Source organism: Catharus ustulatus, chromosome 24, assembly GCF_009819885.2.
Source record: "Catharus ustulatus isolate bCatUst1 chromosome 24, bCatUst1.pri.v2, whole genome shotgun sequence".
NCBI lineage: Eukaryota > Metazoa > Chordata > Aves > Passeriformes > Turdidae > Catharus > Catharus ustulatus.
In genome coordinates this window covers 1,222,311-1,243,199 of record NC_046244.1, presented here as the reverse complement: position 1 = coordinate 1,243,199, position 20,889 = coordinate 1,222,311, and the positions used below count along the sequence as shown (strand labels likewise).

At 48.4% G+C, this 20,889-nt stretch overlaps 1 protein-coding gene across 1 annotated transcript in view; it reads left to right on the top strand.

Moving 5' to 3' along the window:
• The window catches only part of IFFO2 (intermediate filament family orphan 2), a 40,580-nt gene that overhangs the window by 15,211 nt on the left and 4,480 nt on the right, over nucleotides 1–20,889 (top strand). Inside the window, exons 2-6 of the mRNA XM_033079588.2 lie at nucleotides 11,774–11,834; nucleotides 13,063–13,158; nucleotides 15,685–15,825; nucleotides 17,675–17,817; nucleotides 20,119–20,239. Of these exons, the coding sequence (XP_032935479.1) occupies nucleotides 11,774–11,834; nucleotides 13,063–13,158; nucleotides 15,685–15,825; nucleotides 17,675–17,817; nucleotides 20,119–20,239 (562 nt within the window). The remainder of the gene's footprint in view (nucleotides 1–11,773; nucleotides 11,835–13,062; nucleotides 13,159–15,684; nucleotides 15,826–17,674; nucleotides 17,818–20,118; nucleotides 20,240–20,889) is intronic.

Genomic DNA, 20,889 nt, shown 5'->3' with positions numbered 1-20,889 from the left:
TCTTCCTCCCCTTTGTCTGCCCGGCCTCTCTGAAGCTGCTTTTGACCTTCCCTACGAGTTTCTCACATTAGCACTCGCACCAGAAGAGTTGGAGATGATGAATAGTCTGGGCCATGTGATGCCTGATGTTATAAATACATATTAGATTATTAACTTTTATATTAATTTTAATATTAAAATGAATGCTGCGTGTTTAATGATGGAAAACTTTGCTGTGTGAATATAGTTTCTTTTAGTTCTGCTATTAACAAAAACTTATTAGTGTGATAAATATATTTTTAAATATATTTTTCTCCTATAACATGGTGATGTAAAAAGCTTTTGTTCATGTAACTAACTCAGAGAATGGTAAAAAGGATAATCAGGAAGTTCTTCACATTCTTGGATTATCCTATCTGGATGAAGATAGGGGTGAGGAACACCAGAACTCCAGGGAAGGAATTTATTGATCAGGGAGGGAGTGTGCACAGGACTGGAGCCACAAAAAAAAAAGCTGATTTACAGGTTGGGGGGGATGATTTTGAATAATGCATGAAGATCTATGAATATGCAACATGTTGATGAATTTAATGAAGTATTTTCTGATTTAGTGTATGCTCCTGGCTGAATGTCAAGCACCTTTTGCTTTATTGTCTTTGTCTCCTATTTGTCTTTTTTTTAAAATTTTACCAGGAAAGTGAACCTCGTTTTTCACACCTTAGGGTTTCACTTTTCTGTTTTCCAGATCCTGAGCTGCTTTAGTGCACAGCTCTCAAACTCCATGGTCTGTCAGCTGCTGTTCTCCTGTTTTATTCAGACAAAACAATTCCTCTCTAGGCCTGAAACTCAAGAACACCTTATTGTCTCAGGCCCTGAAAAGTACAAACAAAATGAATTGTGGGGAGCAAACTGGGGGTAAATGACTTCATTAGCTGAAGTTATAATTAGAGGATTAACCCCCAATATGCAAATGCACCAAATTTATAATTGGCTGAAAAACTCGTGACCATCTTGGGTGCAGCCTCAGAGGCTTCTGACAGCCCAAGGTCTGTGCAAGGCCTTGAATAAATATCCAATTTTATTATCTTCATCTTGTCTGCTCCCTGTTCCAGGCAGCCACTCCAAGGCATCACATGAGTGAAATGGGATTTAAAAGCACTGGATGGGCTCCTTCTTCCTGCCCTGCTCTTGCAGGGTTGACAAAAAAAAAAAAAACTCCTTCGAGATGTGCAACTTCTGCTTCTCCTTTGTGACCCTCTTAATGAAATTTAACCCCCCTGCATCCCATAGGTGGGGAGATAAACAGAACACTTTCTCAGGAGCAGAGAATAACTGGGTTTGGGACTTTTGCAGGAAATTTAAAAAAAATATTGACTTAAATCAGTACTTTCTTCAGGCTCAGCATCTCTGTTCTTTTGCCCTTTGCTGAAGTTTTGTAGGAGTCCAAGATCTTTTGCAGCCTTAATGATTCTAAAGCATCTGCTGCTGTGTTTTGGTAGTATTTTCTTCAAAGACCATGGTCATCAGTGAGTTTATTCAGCTGGATTTTCCCAGCAGTTTTTTATATTTGCCTGTGCTGCAGTGTTGGGCCAAAACACCTGAATGCACAACACCTAAATCCCATAAGATTGCAGCTTGTCAACAGGCAGAGCTGTAAAATAAGTGTAAGTAAATGTGTGTAATAAATAAATGAAATAAATTTTAAAAGGCATGAGGGGCTGTTATGAATGCAGGAGGTTTGTAGTGCTTCTGTTTGCTGGAGGTTCCCTTCCCTGGGAATTGAGGATTTGATAATTAACTTGTAGCCAGCAGCACTGGCAGCAGTGTAATCCTGTGCTTTTCACATTACCTGTTTGCAAAGGAGTAATTCCTTTATCTGCAGTTGTGCCAGCACTTGCACAGGAGTGGGATGTTCTGTGGGGCTGTTCCCTGAGCTGTTCCCTGAGCTGTGGGGCTGTTCCCTGAGCTGTGCCCAGCCTTGGCTTTTTCTGGAGAACATTCCCTGGATCCCTCAGGGCACGGGAGATCAGGATTTGGGAATGTGCACAGAGGAGGGTGGAGCTGCTGGAGGAAACAGTTTGATCAGAGTGGAGCTAAAAACAAGAGTGTGGTACAGAGACTGCTGGAGCTCTGGGAAAATGGGATTCCCTCCCAGTTTTAGTTGAGCTCTGTGAACTCCCCCTCTCCCTTCCATGGGAGGGGTTGGAATAAATCACTCTTTAAAGTCCCATCCCACCCAAACCATTCTCCCTTCCCTCTTTGTTCTCCAGTTGTGCCAGTCCATGAGTTCCAGCAGCACCCTGAGACTCCCTCAGAGGTAAAATAAGAGCACCAGCACAGGAAACAGCCTTGGAAATGTGATGCCATCCTCCCAAATTGAAACCAGGATGTGCTCAGTTTAAATTTGCTTTTTGCTGTTAATAAAAGTCTATCTAGAGAAAGGGAAAAAATAATTGGCTAATTCAGTTCTTTGGCAGCTCACATGTCCCTGGTGTGGCTCTGGTGGCTCCAAGGCTGTCTCAAAGAAACGAGGGCCAGTCCCAGAAATTGGGAGTTTAAAGTTCATCATCATATTTCCCTTTTTATTTTACTTCCTAGGGGTGTCTGGCTTGGAGAGGTTCCTCTGTGCTGCACATTTTCCCCTTGCCCCCTGACATTTTTGTGCAGTGTTACCATTTGTGTTTTTCTGATTGTGGGCTTGTTTGTCCTTGTTCTCTTGGCTGCTTTTCCATGAGTTCAGGGATTTCCCTGTCCCCCCAGACCTTTGCCCAGGCTGCTGTTTCCCACAAGGTTCTTGTTGGGAGTAGTTCTGGGTTGCTGCAGTCCCAGGCAGTGGCTGGGAATGGGAGGCAGAGCTGGACAAATCCCTCTCTCCTTCCCCAGGGGCTGCTGTGCCTCCCCAAAAACTGCATTTCAGCTGTCAAAAACTGCAGCAGATCCCCACTGCAGAATTATTTGTTCGTGCTTAAGAGCCGTGCATTTGTTCAGGGCTTGTAAACACTGTCAGCAAGGTTTGACAGGAGTGAAAAATGAATTTAAGTTGCTGGTGCAGAGGGAAATAAAACCAGCTTTGGCTCTGCCTGCAGCCTGCCGGGGTAAAACAGAGGGAAGGAATCATTCCCTGTGAGGCACAGAGAAGCTGAGGGTTCCCTGGCAGTGTCCAAGGCCAGGTTGGATGGGGCTGGAGCAGCCTGGGATGGTGCAAGGTGGCCCTGCCCAGGGCAAAGGGATTGGAACTGGATCAGCTCTAAGGTCCCTCCTAACTCAAACCATCCTGGGATTCTGTGAAATCCAACCCTGTGAAATCCAGCTTGGTCTGTTATTCCTTGTGGTTTTGGTGCTGGGACAGGTTGGGCACAAATTAGCAGAGGAAGAAGCAGAGAGCAGAGTTTAGTTCACATTCTGTCTCTTATCACATCACAAATGACAGCCTGAGCCTTTCTCCACACCTGGTGGTGTCTTATCAGGCAGAGCAGTTCATGACTAACCCCAAAGCCTTTCTCTGCAGGAAACGTTGTGTTCCTGCCATGGCACAACGGTGGGAGGTGTGATAAAATGTATTTTAATTGCACTCCAATTTCTTCAGTATGGATACTTTATTTATAAAGACTGCACAGGCAGAGAGAGCCCTTTTGTGGTTTTGCTCCTCGAGCTGAAGCAGCTCTGATTTCCTGAGCTCAGGAGCAGCAGAAGGGCCAGGCTGCAGTGGACAGATGCTGTGAGCTTCCATGAAACTTTGGGAAGGAATTAATTAAGGAATTAATTTCCATGAGCAGGTTCTCCTCAGGAGTGTGTACTCCTGGCCATCGTGGGTGGCAGTTGTGACTTTGGGCACTTTTCATGTGTTTAACCTGATAAACAGTGTTTAAAATCATTTATAACATGGAATAAGCTGGGTTCTGTTGCCTTCAGCCTGATCTTTCTCTCCAGGAGAACAAGAAATGAGACTGGGGAAGGGAAGAGTGGGCAGCAGAAAGGAGCTGAGCTGCAGAAATCTTTTCTGGATTTTCTGTCCACGCTTCTCGTACTTGCAGAAGTTCTGGATTCTCCTGTGGAATGACTTTGAAACCAGGACAGTGATTAGATTTTCCTTCACTTGGCTGGATGTGGGACTGACAAAACCTCAATCCCACAATCAGCAGGTCTGTGCATCTTGCAGGGGCTTCCTCTGTTGTATCCAACACTGAGAACACCTCAGAGCAGCCTCACCTGCCGTGCTGAGCCTGTTCTGAAGGAGTTTGGTGTCCCTGTGAATGGATTCCTGTGCAAGGGGCTGGCAGGGACAAGCAGAGGCATCCTGAGCTTGTGCAGGATTCAAAGGCAGTTGAGCAGTGCCTGTCAGAGCAGTGTGGTGGCAGGAATAAGTCACACAGGAGCTCTGCAGCTTGCAGGGTGTGTGAGGCTGCCCTGGGAGCTGCACAGTTCCTGCAGATCCTCCTGCTCTGCTGACAGCCCCATAATTTTCCCTCTGAAGGAATGCAGGCATGGCTGCTGCTGTGAGTTGCTGCTGTTGACCTGTGGTGTCATTAAAGCCAGGTTTTGTTTGAACAGCCCGTGTGGGCAGTGAGGAGACACAAAGGAACCTGCAGATGATTTTTCTTGTGGTTCCAGTAACAGGCTGGAGCATCTTCCTGGCTGGGTGTAATCAGGGGGTGTAATTAGGCAATGTTTTCCTGTACAGTAACTCCTTTTAGCAATTTTCTTCATAAGGAATTGCTGTTCAAAGGTCTGCTTGCTGCTTTAAGTAGAGCCCAAGTCTAGAATAAGGCTTTAATATTAAACCTTTCCTTTATGGTGAAACACCCAACACCAGCAGTGCAAAGGGGGCAGGTTCTGCTCTGCACAGGTTTGATGTCTCACCACAGAGACTTGGGGATAAACTCCCTCATGGTTCTGAGTTCTGCTCTGGGGATAAACTCCCTCATGGCTCTGAGTTCTGCTCTGGGGATAAACTCCCCCATGGTTCTGAGTTCTGCTCTGCACAGGTTTGATGTCTCACCACAGAGACTTGGGGATAAACTCCCTCATGGTTCTGAGTTCTGCTCTGGGAATAAACTCCCTCATGGCTCTGAGTTCTCCTCTGCACAAGTTTGATGTCTCACCACAGAGGCTCAGGGATGAACTCCCTCATGGTTCTGATGTTTGAGAATTTTGATTTTTGGCAAAGAGCTTCTGTGCAGAGGGTGTTGCAACAGGCACAAACACAACTTCATTCGAGTGCTGCATCCTCTGTTCCAGCCAGGCACTAATGGAATCAGCCCTTCCCATTAAATTAATATGTTTTCCATGGAGCCCATCAAGTAACATTTAATTTGCTTCAATGAGGCTGGGCTTGTGGGATCAACATGATCAACGCTTGGGATAATCAGGAAGAATTCCTGTATTGTCTAGCATCTTAAAAATGCTCATTTAGACAGAGGTAGCAATTGGTTGATGCAATTTTATGTCTAAGGAAAATTATCTCTTAGTCAAGGATTCAAAAATCAGAGAGAACGGCAAAATGTTCATTTGTTTGGGGATTTTATTTTTGTTTTTTGTCTCTTTTGTTTTATTTAACAAGACCCAGGAGGCTGTGGTTGCTCTGAGCCTGGCAGTGTCCAAGGCCAGGCTGGATGGGCTTGGAGCACCCTGGGACAGTGCGAGGTGTCCTTGCCCATGGCAGGGGGTGGAATGGGATGAGCTTTAAACTCCTTCCAGCCCAAACCATTCTGGGATTCCATGAAAAGTAAAGAAGGCTTCATAGAGTTCTTTTTTCAAATGAAATCCATCTTGCCTGGTTCAGATCTTTTGAGCTGCTGAAGCTGTTGGTGTTTACAGTCCCCAGCTCCCTCCCAGCCTCAGGAATGGGTTGGGGAGGGAACAGAGGTGGCACTTCCATGGCTACAAATGCTTCAGTGGATCCTGGCTCTGCAGCTGAAGTTTGGTGTCATGAAGGCTTCTCTGAATCCATTCAGGAGATCTGGAACACAATCCTTCCCCATCCCAGAGAGCAAAAACCCTGCCCAGATTCCTGCCCTGGCCAAGGGTTAAATTGTGGATCCTTTAGTGTGGGCAGCCAGGTTTGTCCATCTGAGGGGCTGTGAGTCCATGGCAGTGCAGTCAGTGCTCAGCACGGGCAGTTCCACCCTGTGCTGCTGCAGGGATGTGTGCTGCTGGGGTGGCATTGGGGATGGCATTTGGGGATGGCATTTGTGGGCATGTCCTGCATGCCTGGGCCAGGGCTGAGCAGCTCCCAGCCTATGAGTGCTGTGAGGGATGTGCCCAGCACATCATGGGGTGCCATGGTGCCAGCATGGGCACAGCCGCGTGCTCAGGGCTCTGTGAGTGCCACATGGTGCCAGTGGTGCCAGCACAGACATGACCTCGTGCTCAGGGTTCTGTAAGTGCCACACAGTGCCAGCATGGGCACAGCCTCATGCTCAGGGCTCTGTGGGTGCCATGTAGTGCCAGCACAGACATGGCTTCATGCTCAGGGCTCTGGTGAGTGCTGCATGGTGCCAGTGGTGCCAGCACAGACATGGCCTCGTGCTCAGGGTTCTGTGGGTGCCATGTGATGCCAGCACATACACGGCCTTGGGGCTCCTGTGAGTGCCATGTGGGCACTGGAGCAGCCCAGCCCAGGTTTGGGAGAACAGGACTGGTCCTGGCACCAGGGCACAGCCTCGAGGTGCTCTGAGTCTTGGTACCTGGCTTTGATGCTGTGCCAGAGGAGGTGTCCCTGTCCCACAGGAGAGCAGGGCTGGGAGCAGCTGGTGCCACCCTGGGGTGCTGTGCAGGGAAATCCAGTGGTTCTGCTCCCTGGGGTGCTGGCAGTGGAGGGGGTTTGTGTGTTTGGGAATTGTCAGTTCCTGTCTCTGTGAGCCTTTTATGGTTACTGCTCAAACCAACACTTCTGTTTCCTGTTGTGGACGTCAACCTGACACCTCTGGAGTCTCCTTTCCTTTTCCTTTCCTTTTCCTTCCCTTTCCCTCTTCCTTTCCCTTTCCCTTTCTTCTCATACCATGGTCAAATTTTCTGTTGTTTTTGGAGGTTTTCTTCCCTCCACCACCCTACAAAAAGAGATCTTCCCGAAGGTTTTGCTTATGGAATAAATACTTTGTCATTAAATATGACTTGATGAATGTTTTATTCCTTGAGGGAGGGATATTTTTAATGAAAGAATAATCCAGTTGATACCATCAGGCATCATTAATGATCAGTTGCTCTGTTTTTGCTTTTCTGCCTTGAGCAAAAACATTCTTAGCCCAGCATGTTTGTACCTGGTGCCTTCTGTGAGCACATTGTTTGTTGGTAAAATCAAACCAGACATCTAAAAACCCTCCAAAAGGCAATTACTGAACAGCTTTCAGCAGGGCAAACTTGTCTAAAACAGAACTTGGGGTTTGTGTGAATCTGCTGCCCTTCCCTGGTGTGTATTCCTGAACTGGGGGTGACAGTGGGACAGGAGGAAGGAACAGGATCCCGTTCCCAGAGCGTGGTTTGAATGACACAGAGCTTGGTGTAATTCCACCAACACTGCAGCTGCAAAACCTGGAGAAGCTTTTAAGGGCTCTTTTCCCGAGGTGTCTCCATCTCTTTCTCGGGAGCTGGTGGCTGCACTTCCAATTTCCGAGGGAGCAGATCTCGGTGTGACTCAGCTTTACAAGAACACTGCTTTAAGCAATGCTAATCCTGACTGCTCGCTGTTTTGTTTGCCCAATATCCTTCCCAGAGAGCCGGGCTGTCCTTTGTTCTCCTCTCAGACGTGAGGCAGGCCCGAAGGAATGACAGAATGCTCCTGGAATGTGATGTGTCACATCTGGGAAAAAAGGGCTTCAGAGAAGTCAGACTTGCCCTTTTATTTGTGGTGGATGGAGCTGACACGTCCTTGGAAGGTGGGAAAGAAGGAAAAAAAAAAAAGCCTGGCTGGGTTTGAAACTCATGTTGCTGATCTTTTTTTAGAAGAAATAACTAAAAATGTAATAAAAAGCCCCAAAGTCTGGGAGCTTTGGATGGCAACGTTTCTGAGTCAGAAAAAGAATTTTTGGATGCAGCTGGAAACCATTGCAATTGCTGCATGCGAGCCAAGAAATAAAATGTGTTTGGGGAGCAGCTGCAGAATTCATATCCTGCTGCAAGGATGGGAAGGCTGCTGGATCTCCAGCCATTTCCCCTTGGGGTATTGCAGAATTGTGGAATATCCTGGGCTGGAAGGGACCCCAGGGGTCAGGGAGCTCTTGCTGGGCAGAGCTGGTTCCTCACCAGGTGCTTCCCTTGGGATGAAGGCAGCTCCTGCAGCTCCTGGAGCTGTTGCACACTCTCTGAGTATTTTGGGCTTCATCCCAAAGAGGGGCACCCACAGCCTGCTGGGATTACAATTTGTGGAAGACTTCTCTGACTCCACATGGTAACTGAGGAGAAAAATACTGATTAAAATAAATGACCGGGAGAATAATTGAGTGTGGTGAATAACAAAGGCAGCAGAGCCATAATTGGCATCCTCTCAGTGCTCTGACTCCTGGATTTTGGGAGCACAGCTGCCAAGGTCCCTTTAAAGTCGGGTGTGTGGCAGCAAACACAGGATGATCACAGGAATGAGCAATCTTCTTATTGTCTCACCTCCCTGGAAGCTGAAATGCAGAATTAATCCTGCACTCCATTGTCATCCCCTACCTTCCTGCCAGGCTCCTTCCTCTCTTCTCTTTCATATTCTCCCCAGGTTTAAGTGTGAAGGGAAAGTAAGATTGGCATTTTGAGCTGTTAAATGAGGTTAATCAGCTTGGTGGTGGGTGGGAGGAACGTGCTCTGGGGTTAAGAATTTGATATTAATGGTGAGCAGGACCCTTCTTGCCAGACCTACGAAAATTCCTTCAGTCAGGCAGGAACTTTTAAAAAATCTGTTTAAAAGCTGGTTAGAACTGGTTAAAGATCACCTGATGGTTTTACTGTTGCTGTAATTAAGAGAAACACAGGGGTTGGGGGAGGGTGTGTGGAAGGTGGCACCTTTCCCCTTCTCCCGAAGACACTGGTTTGGGTTTGCTGGGCAGGAATTAGGGCTGTGGATCTCTGCAAAAGGCACAAAGCAAAGAAATGGAGCTGCTGGGATTCCTGCAGGATGAGGAAGGTTGGTCTGAGCAGACTTGGGATGTGGAATTCTGGCAGCTGGGGAGGAACTCGAATCCTTTCTCCTGGCTTTTGGCAGAGTCAGGGAAAACACACAGATGACGTTTTCCAGAAATGCCTCCCTCCCTCTGCAGAAGGCACAGGGCAGGGTGAGGAGGCAAGACCTCACAGAGGGCTGGATGCAGCCAGGATCCCTCCTCCCAAGAGTTAAACCTGGAGAAGCAGCAGATCAATTTTTGCAGCGTCTGCTGGACTCCCATCCACAGCTGGCAGCAGGCAGGAGGGATGATTGCCCTGTAACAGGAGAGGCAGCTCACACATTGCCAATATAATTGCCTGCTTTAATTAATTTCACCTTCTTGCCTCTGATATTAGAATGTGAAAGTCAAAGTTGCTATTTTTATAGCAATGCACATGTAATTAGTACAAAACTCACCCAGGGCATGGAAATCCGAGCTGAAACGTTTGGTGACAAATGCAAATTCCAGCCTAAATATTTTCCTGTGCTTGGCAGTGAATCGATGCTGGTGAAAAGATGCACAACAAGTCCTCCTGCACAAATCCAACTGTCCCAGGCTGCTGTGCTGGATCATCCTGCCCCAGAGCAGCAGGGGAGAGCAGGTGGGGTGGCAATGTCCTCAGAGCTGCAGCCTGCACCGTGTCCTTCCCTGCCCAGACACCCCTCTGGTCCTTTCCTGTTGGTTCCCACAAACCTGGGAGTTCTGAGCTTTCTGTGCTTTCTGGCATTGACCCCCTGGAGAACACTGCTGTGACCTGAGGCCTTGGAGAAGGCTCCAAATCTGAGTGATGGAGTTAAAGTCGTCACTGGGGTGTAGTTGAATAGAAGTGTGTGATTGCACATGGTGAAGGGTTTGCAATTTGAGGTTTTTAGAATATAGTATATAGGTAATATAGTATATAGTAATATAGGTATATTAGAATATAGTATATAGTAATATAGGTATGGGACAAGAGAGAGGATTTGGGGTGCTGTCTCCTTTCTGTCTTCCTCCTCCTTCATGATTTCAGGCAGCAGTTTCTGGTTGGACAGTCAGTGCTGCACTGAGGGTCACAGGAGTTTGGTTATTGGGCCAAAACCACAAATAATAAAGGTGTTAGCTCTTTATTGGACTGTTTATCTTTCAAAGACCTTGTAACCAGCTGGATTCAGCTCCATTTTGCTCACTTTTAGCTGGTAGCTAGAGGTGTGGCAGAACTCTCTGTACTTTAGATAAGATTTAATAAACAACCAAGCCTGAACATGAGAAAATTCATCTTCATGTTTTTAATCCTGACTCTGAGTGAAGACAGAAGAAAATGAAAACAAGCAGCTAATTAAGCAGTGCAAATACCACCCTTACACTTTCCAGGTGGGATTAACTCTGCCCTCTGAGGGCAGAGCTGTGTCCAGGGCACAGTGCTGCTGTGGGCATCAAATCAGCCTCCAAGGGTCATCCTGCACTCCAGCCATCAGCACATGCTCTGTGCCTTGGGACATGGGATGAATTTGTGCCTTTGGGGGGTTTAACCACTGTCTTTGCTTGGATTCCATGGATTTCTGGCCTCTCAGTTCCTGGGAACTCTGAGAAGTGTTGTAGCAGCAGAAGGCACGTGGGAAGTCTGTTCACAGGATTCTTTTTGATCTGTGGGATCCAAAGTTTCTTTTCCAGGAGTGTAATTCCTGTTGTCCCAACAGACCAGGCAGGTGTGGGGTGGCTCTGGTGCCTGTTCAAAGAGGGGCACACACTTGGCTTTCCCTTTCCCCCCAAACTCAAATCATGTCCATGGATGTGTATCATCATTCTTCCAGAATCTTTCCACTTCATATTGTCACATTCTCTAAAGGGTTGCAGTGCTTAAAACCAGGATTTTTTTTAACACTTAAAAAAATAATTGTAGGACCCCAGAATGATTTGGTTTGGAAGCAGCCTTCAAGTCATTTTGTTTCACTGCCTTCCACATACCAGGCTGCTCAGAGCCCCACTAATGACCTCAGACACACTGTGGGGTTTAATTAAACAGGTTTAGCTCTGTCTCCTTCCCTGCCACACTCAGTTGGGCACCCACACAAGTCTCTGAGTGCTCTCCTGGCAGTTGGGCTGGGATGTGACTGGGGCATGGAGATTATTGAGGATTTGGGTACAGAAGGCACAGGAAATATGGATTGCTTGGACTGAACTGGGAAATTGGAACGGTTTTGATTGACACAACTTCTCTGATTCTTTCTGGACCAAAAACTTCCCACCTTATTTGCAGCCAAATATCAAATGAACTGAAAGAGGGGAAATTTAGGTTAGAAATGAGGAAGGAATTGTTCCCTGTGAGGGTGGGCCTTGCTCAGAGGAGCTGAGGCTGCCCCTGAATCCCTGGAAGTGTCCAAGGGCAGGCTGGAACAGCCTGGGATAGTGGAAGGTGTCCCTGCCATGGCAGGGGCTGGAATGGGATCTTTGAGGTCCCCAAAGCTCTGTGATTCCCTGGTTGTGCTGTGTGTGACAGCAGCAGGAACGCTGGTCCCAGTAAAAGTGGAGACAGCTTTTCTTCCCTCCCAGACTCACTGTTCTGCTTTGAGGGAGACCATCTGCTCTGCATTTGCAGTAACTGCCATCCTCCCACAGCTAGCAGCACACTTGTGATTCTGAGGGGAAAACCAACTTTTCTCTATAATTAACACTTTGCACATCTTGTCTTTCAGATGGGAAGAGGAGCTGACGAGAAGGATGAGCCTGGAATCCATGGTGGAAACCTTGCGAGAGGTGAGCTTTGGGCAGTTTGGAGTGAGAGGTGCTGGGGTTTGCTGCACCTTTTGTCATCCTGCTCAGCATTTTATTTGTGTTTGAATGAAAAATCTGCCCTCTGGCTAAAACAGCTGTGCTGCTGCAGAGGACAGTGCTAACGTTGGGGAGCTGGAGCAGCAAATGAAGTTTGTGACAAAGTGGGAGGAGAGACTGGAAGTTACAATGGAAGATAACAATTACAGTAATTTCACCATTATAAGCTGCACCATTTTGACTAAAATTTTGGTCTGAACCCGAAGTGTGATTTATAATCAGGTGTGGCTTATATATGGACAAAGAATGAAGAATTGCTGTTTTAGTTTGGAGGACAGGTGTCTGCTGAGAAAGGCAGGGGCTTCTCTTTGAAATGGAGAATGTAAACCCCCTCCCTCCAAATTATTATAATTTTGAAATCAAGGGGCTTTCAGGCAAAAATATGGGAATTAGGAATAACAGTTCTTTACTAATAGTTCTTTCTATTAAAATAGAAATACAGTACTACAAAGAAACAAACTCCAAACCCTGACACAGTCAGAGTACAACCTGACACCCGTCAGGCAGGGTGTTGGCAGCAGTCCCATTCCATGGTGGCTGCATCCTCCTGCAGTGACAGATGTGGCTCAGTTGGAGCAGTGCTCCTGTACAAGGTGCAGTTTCCCTCCGGAGCTCCAGTGGTGATGTGGAGAAATCCGGTTTTCCTCTGGAGTCCAGTGGAGAAAGGGGCTCCCTTAGTGTCCCAAAACCTCTGTTTTTATCTTGGTAAGAAATGTTGGGCTCTTCCCCCTGGCTGGAGCAACTCCCAATGGGATGCAGTAATTTTATCAGTGCCACAGTGGGACTCAATGGCCATGAGCAGAAAATGACTGGCTGGAGGAAGGATGGGTTGTGAAAAGATAAAGAACAATGCCCTGCCTGGTTTCAATGGATGGCCCATTAGCAGAATATCTCCCATGGAGATCAGGATCAGTGCCCCCATCCTCAACAGATGGTGATAGAACAGATACCTTTGATCACACTCTGTATTGTAATGTGCGGCTTATGATCAGGTGTGGCTTATAATCGTGAAATTACTGTAAATTTCACTAAATAATTATGTTCCATTCTAGTCCCCTTTTTTCCTGGTGCCTTGCCAGGCCAGCCTGCTCAGGCTGAGTGAGGAGCTTTGCAGGGCTCTCCCCTCTCACCTCCTGAGTGTTTTCCCTTGCAGGAGGCACAGGAAGCAGAAGCTCTCCAGGAGGAGCTGAATGAGAAGATTGAGAGGCTGAAAGCAGAGCTGGTGGTGTTTAAGGGTCTGATGAGTGATGTAAGTACAGAGAGCCCTCTGTGGGTCTGTGTGTCCTGCACATGGCTTCATCCAGGTGATTAGTGAGTGCTGCTGTGTAATTGTAATTAGCAAGTGCTGCTGTGTAATTAGTGATGGCTGCTGGGATCTAATGCATCGGACAGATCCCCCTTCCCTGCTTCCTGTCTGGTCTGTGTGGAGATGCATTAACTGCTGCTTACCCCATAACCAGAACTCTGCCCTGCCCTCCCCACAGCTGCTGGGCAGCACTCACATCTGGGAAAAAAGGGTTGGAGAACTCCCAGATTGGGCTGCAGGTTCAGCTCTGTGCAGCTCCAGGAGCTGCTGGCATGGGGACTTTGCCTGGAGTCATGCAAGAAAATCCTGTTCCTAAAGGAACACTTTGTACTGCAATCATGGAATGGTTGGTGTTGGAAGGAGCTTAAACACTGTGTTCCACCTCCTGCCATGGGCAGGGACACCTTCCACTGTTCCAGGCTGCTCCAGCCCCATCCAACCTGGCCTTGGGCACTGCCAGGGATGGGGCAGCCACAGCTCAGTGTACCCTGTGCCAGGGCCTGCCCACCTTCACAGGGAGCCACAAGTGTTTCCCATCTCCCCTAATGAAGCTCTGAAAAGATGAATCCAGTAATGGTGGTTCAGGTATTGGCTTTGCTTCCAGGGCTGAGGTTCAATCTCATGGCTTAAAAAAGAAAAGAAAAGAAAAAAAGTCTTGTTTTCTCAGGAATTTCCTCATGTCTCGTTAGATACTGAGTTCTCTTCTAAGCCAGAGGATCTTCTAGGCACTGACGGGATAAAATGCTTTTATTTAAAAGTGAGAGCATGCAGATATCTGGAAAGATAAGCCAGGTGAACATTAAGGTGCCTTTCTCAGTAAGTCTGAGGCAGTGCTGAAGCCACTTGTGTGAGGAATAAACTCTGTTACGCTGATTTATTCTGTAATTTTTGCACACAACAGCCTTCTCCTGACTTCACATAAACCTGCAGAACCTGCTCCCAGGTGTCAAATCCATTCTCTCAGGGCCACTAGATGTGCTCATGGGAAATTTGGCAATTAGCTGTGTGTCCTTCTGGTGGTTAATCGAGGGTGGCCGTGCTTGGTGAGAGCCTGGGAGGGAGAGGCTGCTCGGCCTGACTTCATTCAGGGAGCAGCTGCTGCTGCCCCGTATGTGCAGAAAGGGAGGAGGTGCTGAAGGCAAACATCCTGCTGGGCTCAGGGAAAGTGCTCTGGGCTCTGCAGGCTTCAGGGGATCAGGGAACCCAAGGAAAGCACTGGCAGTGTTTGTTTTGAACCTCACTGGGCAAATATTTAGAAGAGAGAAGTGCAAAATGTTGGCACGTGGCTCTTTCCTTCCTGCAGATAAGGATCACCAGTTCAGTGGGTAAGGTTGTGTTGAGTGTGACAGTGTTGAGAGATTTATTTTCCTCGGTGTGTCTGGAAAACACAAATCACCAAAGGTGGTTCACAGGGCCTGGAGAAGACTCTGTAATAATTTGAAACAAAAGAAAAGGTGGGAAAAAGCAAACCAAACCAACAAAAAGCCCAAATATTTCCTCTTAGAAAGGGGATTTGGTGTTTGAGAATGGTCTGCAAAGGGTTTTTCCACTTTTGTGTCCCAGATGGAGGCATTGCTTAAGAGTGGGATTGTCCAGGAGAGCAAGTCTCCACTAGGATGGAAAATGTGCTTTGGGGGATTTTTAATGCTCCTTCCTTCATAAGGAGCCAGATGTTCTGTCTGAGTGGGAGTATCTCAGCAATTAGAGCTACTACAAGGCAATATTTTTCACACAGATTTCCATGCAGAACTTTTGCTGGGCTGGAAGCCAGGTTAGTGCCAGTGAGGAGTGTTCTCTGTGCCAAGGTTTTCATGGATCCCTTTGGATCCAGTCACAATTTGCTGGTTCCATGCTCTGTGTGCAGTTGTGTGGAGCCTGGATTCTGGTTTAGCAGCAGCTTCTCCATGCAGGCACAGCTTTTGTGTCTGGGAGAGGGGAAGTGTTGTATCCTCACCAGGATTTACATTTCATTCTGTGCTCTGCACATGCTACACAGGGGGGTGTTGTCCATTTTTAAAATGTTATTTATGGAATCCCAGAATAGTTTAAGATGGAAAAGACCTTCAGAACAATGCAGTCCCACCCCCTGCCTTGGGCAGGGACTCCTTCCACTATCCCAGGGTGCTCCAGGCCCAGCCTGAGCACTTCCAGGGCTGGGGCAGCTCAGCTTCTCTGGGCACTGCATTGTCCCGGCCCTGTTCTGACCCACTGAGGTTCCCCCTTGCCACACTGAGCAGTTGTTTTGGGGTGGGTGCAGGTTTTTTTTGGTGGCAAATCCCTCTGTGATGAAACTTTCTTAGGATCAGGGGCGAGCTGTGGAGTCCTGAGACTGCCCATGCTCTGCCTGGCCGAGAGCAGGGCGTGATGTTTAACACTGGTGTGGCCTGGGGTTCCAGAGATACTGTGGGGTATCTCTTCTTGCCTGAACTGTGTAATAATAGAAGATAATCCCTGCTGTCCTTCCTGCAGCCCATGACAGACCTGGACACAAAGATCCAAGAAAAGGCCATGAAGGTGGACATGGACATCTGCCGCCGAATCGATATCACGGCCAAGCTGTGCGATGTCGCGCAGCAGCGCAACTCGGAAGACGTTTCCAAGATTTTCCAGGTGATTAGGCCCTGAATTTTCCACAGGCTAGGGCAGGAGGGAGCAGTGATGAGTGATGTGGTCCAGGTCATTTGTCTTTTCTTGAGCTGTCTCTCTGTAGTAGCCGTATTTCCCCGCTGTCTGTCAGTGTAGCTCTGCTGCAGGAGCTGCTGCAGCACCAAGAGCACAAAGTGCAGAGAGTTGAACAAAAAAGGAGTTCCAGGAGGATCTTTAAGCCATGCTGTGAGTCTGATGTTAGTCTGCACTGAATGAAGGGAAAAAAAGCAGTGTTACAGGGTCTAGGGTTGTATAATTCCTCCCTCCCATTTGTTCCCTTCACAAGTGAGAGGTTTTAAGCTCATGGAACTGTCATCTGAATGTTCTTATTTCTGGCTCAAGCTCCATGGCCAGAAATAACATTTCTGTGATGGTGAGCTCTGGCTGCTCCAGCTGCTTTCCTTGGAGCTCCTTGGAGCTGGAAGGAAAGTCCTTTAATTTGCTCCACAAGCAAGTGGTGACAGCTCTGCCTGGATCAGGGCTGTCACTCCCAGTGCAGCTGGTCTTGTCACAACTGCAATTTCAGCCCTGATTAATCCACCTTCCTTCTGCTTCCATCTAAAAGTGTCTTGTTCAGGCTTTCAGTAAATCTGGTGCTTTTCTGTGGATAGTGATAGCACACAGTGTGCTAAGTGCTGTCCAAAAACACTGAAAAAGTTCCTTGTGGTCTCTGCTGGAGAAGCTGCTGAAATGTTTGATGGTTTTCCCCTTGTGTTCCCCAAAAGACTCAAACCTCCTCAGAAGAGAATTATTTCTCTGGCAAGTTGAGCCACTGTATGGTGCCAGTGCCTCTTTCTTGTCTCTGAGGAGAATTGCTGAGGCTTTCTGCTCAGAGGTGACTGCAGAGCACACTCTGGTCAGGCCTGCAGGGGTTAAAATGACCAGGAAAGCAACACCTTGGAGAACAAGGCTGACAGGGGATGCTTTGTGTGCCAAGAAGAGAGAAAACTGTTCTAGGTTGGGAGTGGATTATGTTTGTGGTTCTGGCACCAGCTGGGAACATCCCCTGTATTCCCAGCCCTCTGGGATCCTGTGGGATCTGGGAGCATCCTGTGTGTTCCCAGCCCTCTGGGATCCTCTGAGAGCATCCTGTGTGTTCCCAGCCCTCTGGGATCCTCTGAGAGCATCCTGTGTGTTCCCAGCCCTCTGGGATCTGGGAGCATCCTGTGTGTTCCCAGCCCTCTGGGATCCTTTGGGATCTGAGAGCATCCTGTGTGTTCCCAGCTCTCTGGGATCTGGGAGCATCCTGTGTGTTCCCTCTGAGCCCCTTGCAGGGGTGTCCCTTGAGTTCCCTGAATTTCATTTCTTGGGGGCTGTCCCATGGCTCAGCCAACTTTCCTTGTGTCCTGAGGATTCTCAATCTGTTGCTGCTGGGGTGGGCTGGCCTGGAATCAAGGCTCTCTGGAAAGGTTTCCTGTCTGTTCCTTGCTGGGGTTCCGTGCTGGAGGCCACACCTGTGGTGGTGGCAGGAGAGGGAGAGTTCTGTCGCTGCTCTCTGCCTGGGCACTGCTGCCCCCTCTGCTTTTCCCTGGCTCATTCCAGCCTCTGCATGGCCTCTGGCAGGTCCCAGGCCGGGCCCAGTGAGCACATGAACATCCCCAGAGCTCTGGCAGCCTACAGCTCGCTTTGCTCCTCCCAGCTGCTTCCCTGTGCTCCGTGTCCAGCGCTCCTCACAGCCCCAGCAGGGAATCCCTGCACTCCCCAGGAGCTGCTGGGCAGCCACACCCACTCACACCTAACTCCTCTCCTTGCACCCCAAATTCCCACTGCCCTCAGCTGGGCCCTGTAGTCACTGCTGCTCTCTGCACCCAAGGTGGCCTCCAAGAAGAAGGAGAGGAAGCTGACGTCGGACGAGGAGCTGTCGGAGCAGGACGCCGACAACGGGAGGTTCTCGGACGACGAGGTCAGCTGCTCCCTCAACATCACAGATGAGATGAAGAGGATGTTCAACCAGCTGTGAGTGTCCCAGGAAAACTGCTCCTCACAGGCAGCCTGAGCCCCAGAATCTCTGAGCTGGCAGCATGGCACAGGCCAGGAGGGTTGGGGGAAGTTCAGATAAAATGAGCAGATTTCTGCTCCTCCCTCAAGTGGGAGGAATTAGGGGATATAAAAAATACAAACTAGTTTTGCTACCCTCTGTTGTTGCAGAAGAGGAAAAACACAATGAAAAAGGGTCAGAACCAGGAGTCTGTTCTGCATGTTGGGCTGAATATTTGATTTCTAGAGTTTGCTGCTGCTTGGCTGGATAGAATTTGAAGTGCAGTGGATACAAACCTCTCAAGTCTTCTGGGATGTTTTTCAGTTGGGCTGTTGGCAAATGGGAGTGGTGGATCTGTCTGGAAGATCAGTGGACAGTGATTTACAGATGTCAGGAATATCGATGTTGTCAGCTGTGCTGCAAAGTCCAGTTTCCCACACTGGAAGAATTGGAAGAATTTATTTTATAAAGCTTTACCCCAAACCAAATTCCTGCCACAAAGGAAGTTCGTAGCAGCCCAGCAGAGACTGTCAGCACCTGGGGCTGCTCTGAGCAGTTCAGGGGGTGGCTGGAGGTCAGCAGGGCCAGGATGGGGGTAGCCACAGCCTGCTGAGGCTTTTGGGGGTCTCTGCTGTTCTGTTTGGCAGAGAGGAGCACCAGGCAGCACCGTGGGTGTCCCCTGCAGTGACAGCAGAACCCCCAGAGCTTTATCCCCAGTGCAGGACAGGATTTGTGTGGGATGGTCTGAGAACCACCAGCTCCTCTTCTGCTGTCAGACACTGCCAAGAGTTCTGCTTCAGAGGGAGCCTTTCCTCCTTTCTGCCTGAATTCCCTGTGTGGGAGGGATGGTTTTTGCCAAAGGTGTGGATGATTCCCTGTTAGGACTCCTTTCAGATGGCTTTAGACCCTCAGTAATAATCAGTGTAATATACACAGATTTTTTACTTCTCCACTGCTAAATTCAGTGTGACAGCAGGCAGTGTGTGGATTTTTTAAAAAGGGCAGAAATTAAAATGTACCTGCTAGCTTGATCATGCATTTAGGTGTTAATTTTGTTCCCAAATCTGCTGTGTGATACCCAGTTGTTTTTGGTCCTGCTGATGAAATTCTTATCTCCTGGTCCTATTACCCATGGCACAAAGTGCTACAGGAACCTTGCTTTATCAGACTGGGGTGAAAGTGTTGGTGGCTCACTGGGGTCTTTGTGAAGTAGAAAATAATAGCTTAGAAATAGATGGAAGAGCTGGTGTCACTAACAGAAACAAACCAACTTGGTTTTAGCTGTAATGAACTTCATGTTTAAGAATTAAGTAGTAAAAAATCCAGACTGCAGTGTGTGAGGTTAGCCCAGGAGCCTTTGTGCTCTCTGACCAGGATAGATCTTGCAAAAGGAAAATGATTTGAAACAGTGGAATTGGAAAAGGCTCAGTCATGAGTGTCCAGGTTTTTTTAATGACGTTTTACAGTGCTGCTGATCCAGACAAAGCTCCTGTCCCTTGCCAAGCTGTGCAGCCTCCCGGGACATTATCGGGCTCCTTCCCGAGATCTTATCAGCTCAGAGGAAGTGAGCTAAAGCCATAAAAATGCATCAGCCTGGAATCCAGGCTGCTTAGGGAGCAATTCTTTGTCAGGGCTACTTAACCGGGATGAGGAGCTGCTACTGCTCTGTGCTCTGTGCTCTGCAACTTTCCTTTATTGCACAAGGTTTGAGCAGATAATGGTGTGAAAGGCCAGAGCTGCCCAGTGCTGTGCCCTCAGCGGCTGCTGCAGTGTTTGTGCTGCTCTGCACATCTCTGGGGCTCAGCCTTTTCAGCCTTGTTCCTTTTGGACCTTGTTCCTTTGAGACCCCAGCGTGTTCCAAGGGCTGCAGGGGAGCCCTTGGCTGAACTCCCCCGTGAAATCAGCCTGGATTTGGGCCTTGGAACATCCCCCAAGCTGCGTTTGGGCTCCTTTGCCGTGGAGGAAAGAACAGCTCCAAACATTCCTGTGGTTTTGCAGACAGGGGAAGCTACTGTGCAGCTCCATCTGGAGGGCAGAGCCAGGCCTTGTGCTCGGAGCAGCAGCTCCAACAAGGACCTTTTATTCTGCTGAGGGGTGGCAGAGAGCCCAGAGAGAGGGGTTTGGGCAGTGGCTCAGGCTGTTTGTAAAAGCTGTGAGGATTTCCAGCCGCTGCATTGTCCCCTCATTCAGCTCTCATAGCCCATTTTTCTAGACAATTAATTAAAGGACTGAGGGAGTGGGGCTGGAGTGGGTTGGTAATGCCTATTCTGCTCTCTCAGCCGTGAGACTTTTGATTTTGATGACGACTGTGACAGTTTAACATGGGAGGAGAACGAGGAAACTCTGCTGCTTTGGGAAGACTTCACCAACTGCAATCCCTCCATTGACCTCCAAGGAGAGGTGAGTTCATTCCCATTGTTTTCTCCAGCTCTTCTCTGCAGAAACTCTCCTTCAGCTTTTTTTGTAGCCATTTGTGCCTGTGGGTGTTTGGTGATCTAGTTTGCCACACAAAACCGACTTTGATTTTAAAATCCTCTTTCTGCTTCCTCTCTGTAGTTGTTTTTCACTCTGCAACCACTTTATTGGCCAGACTTTATTTCCTTGGCTCCTTCAGACTGAGTACTTAAAAGTACTGAGTGAGAAGTGAAGGATCCAAAGTGTCTGTTCCAGGAGCATCAGGAAATGTCACCCTTTTTCTAAAGCTCTGGGCTGACAGGATGGAAAAAAATACGAGGAAAAAATTCTTCCCTGTGAGGGTGTGGAGGACAGGGCACAGGGTGCCCAGAGCAGCTGTGTCTGCTCCATCCCTGGAAGTGCCCAAGGCCAGGCTGGGTGGAGCTGAGAGCAGCCTGGGACAGTGGAAATTGTCCCTGCCTATGGCAGGGGGTGAACTTCAAGCTCCTTGCAGCCCAGACCAGTCTGGGATTCCATGATCTTCCACAGCACCTCACTTCCTCTGTGCATTATTATTCACTCTTTAATTGTGGCAGTATGTGGAGTGCAGGGCATGGGGGTGCCCAGCTGTTCCTGTGCTCTGGGGGAGGTGTTGA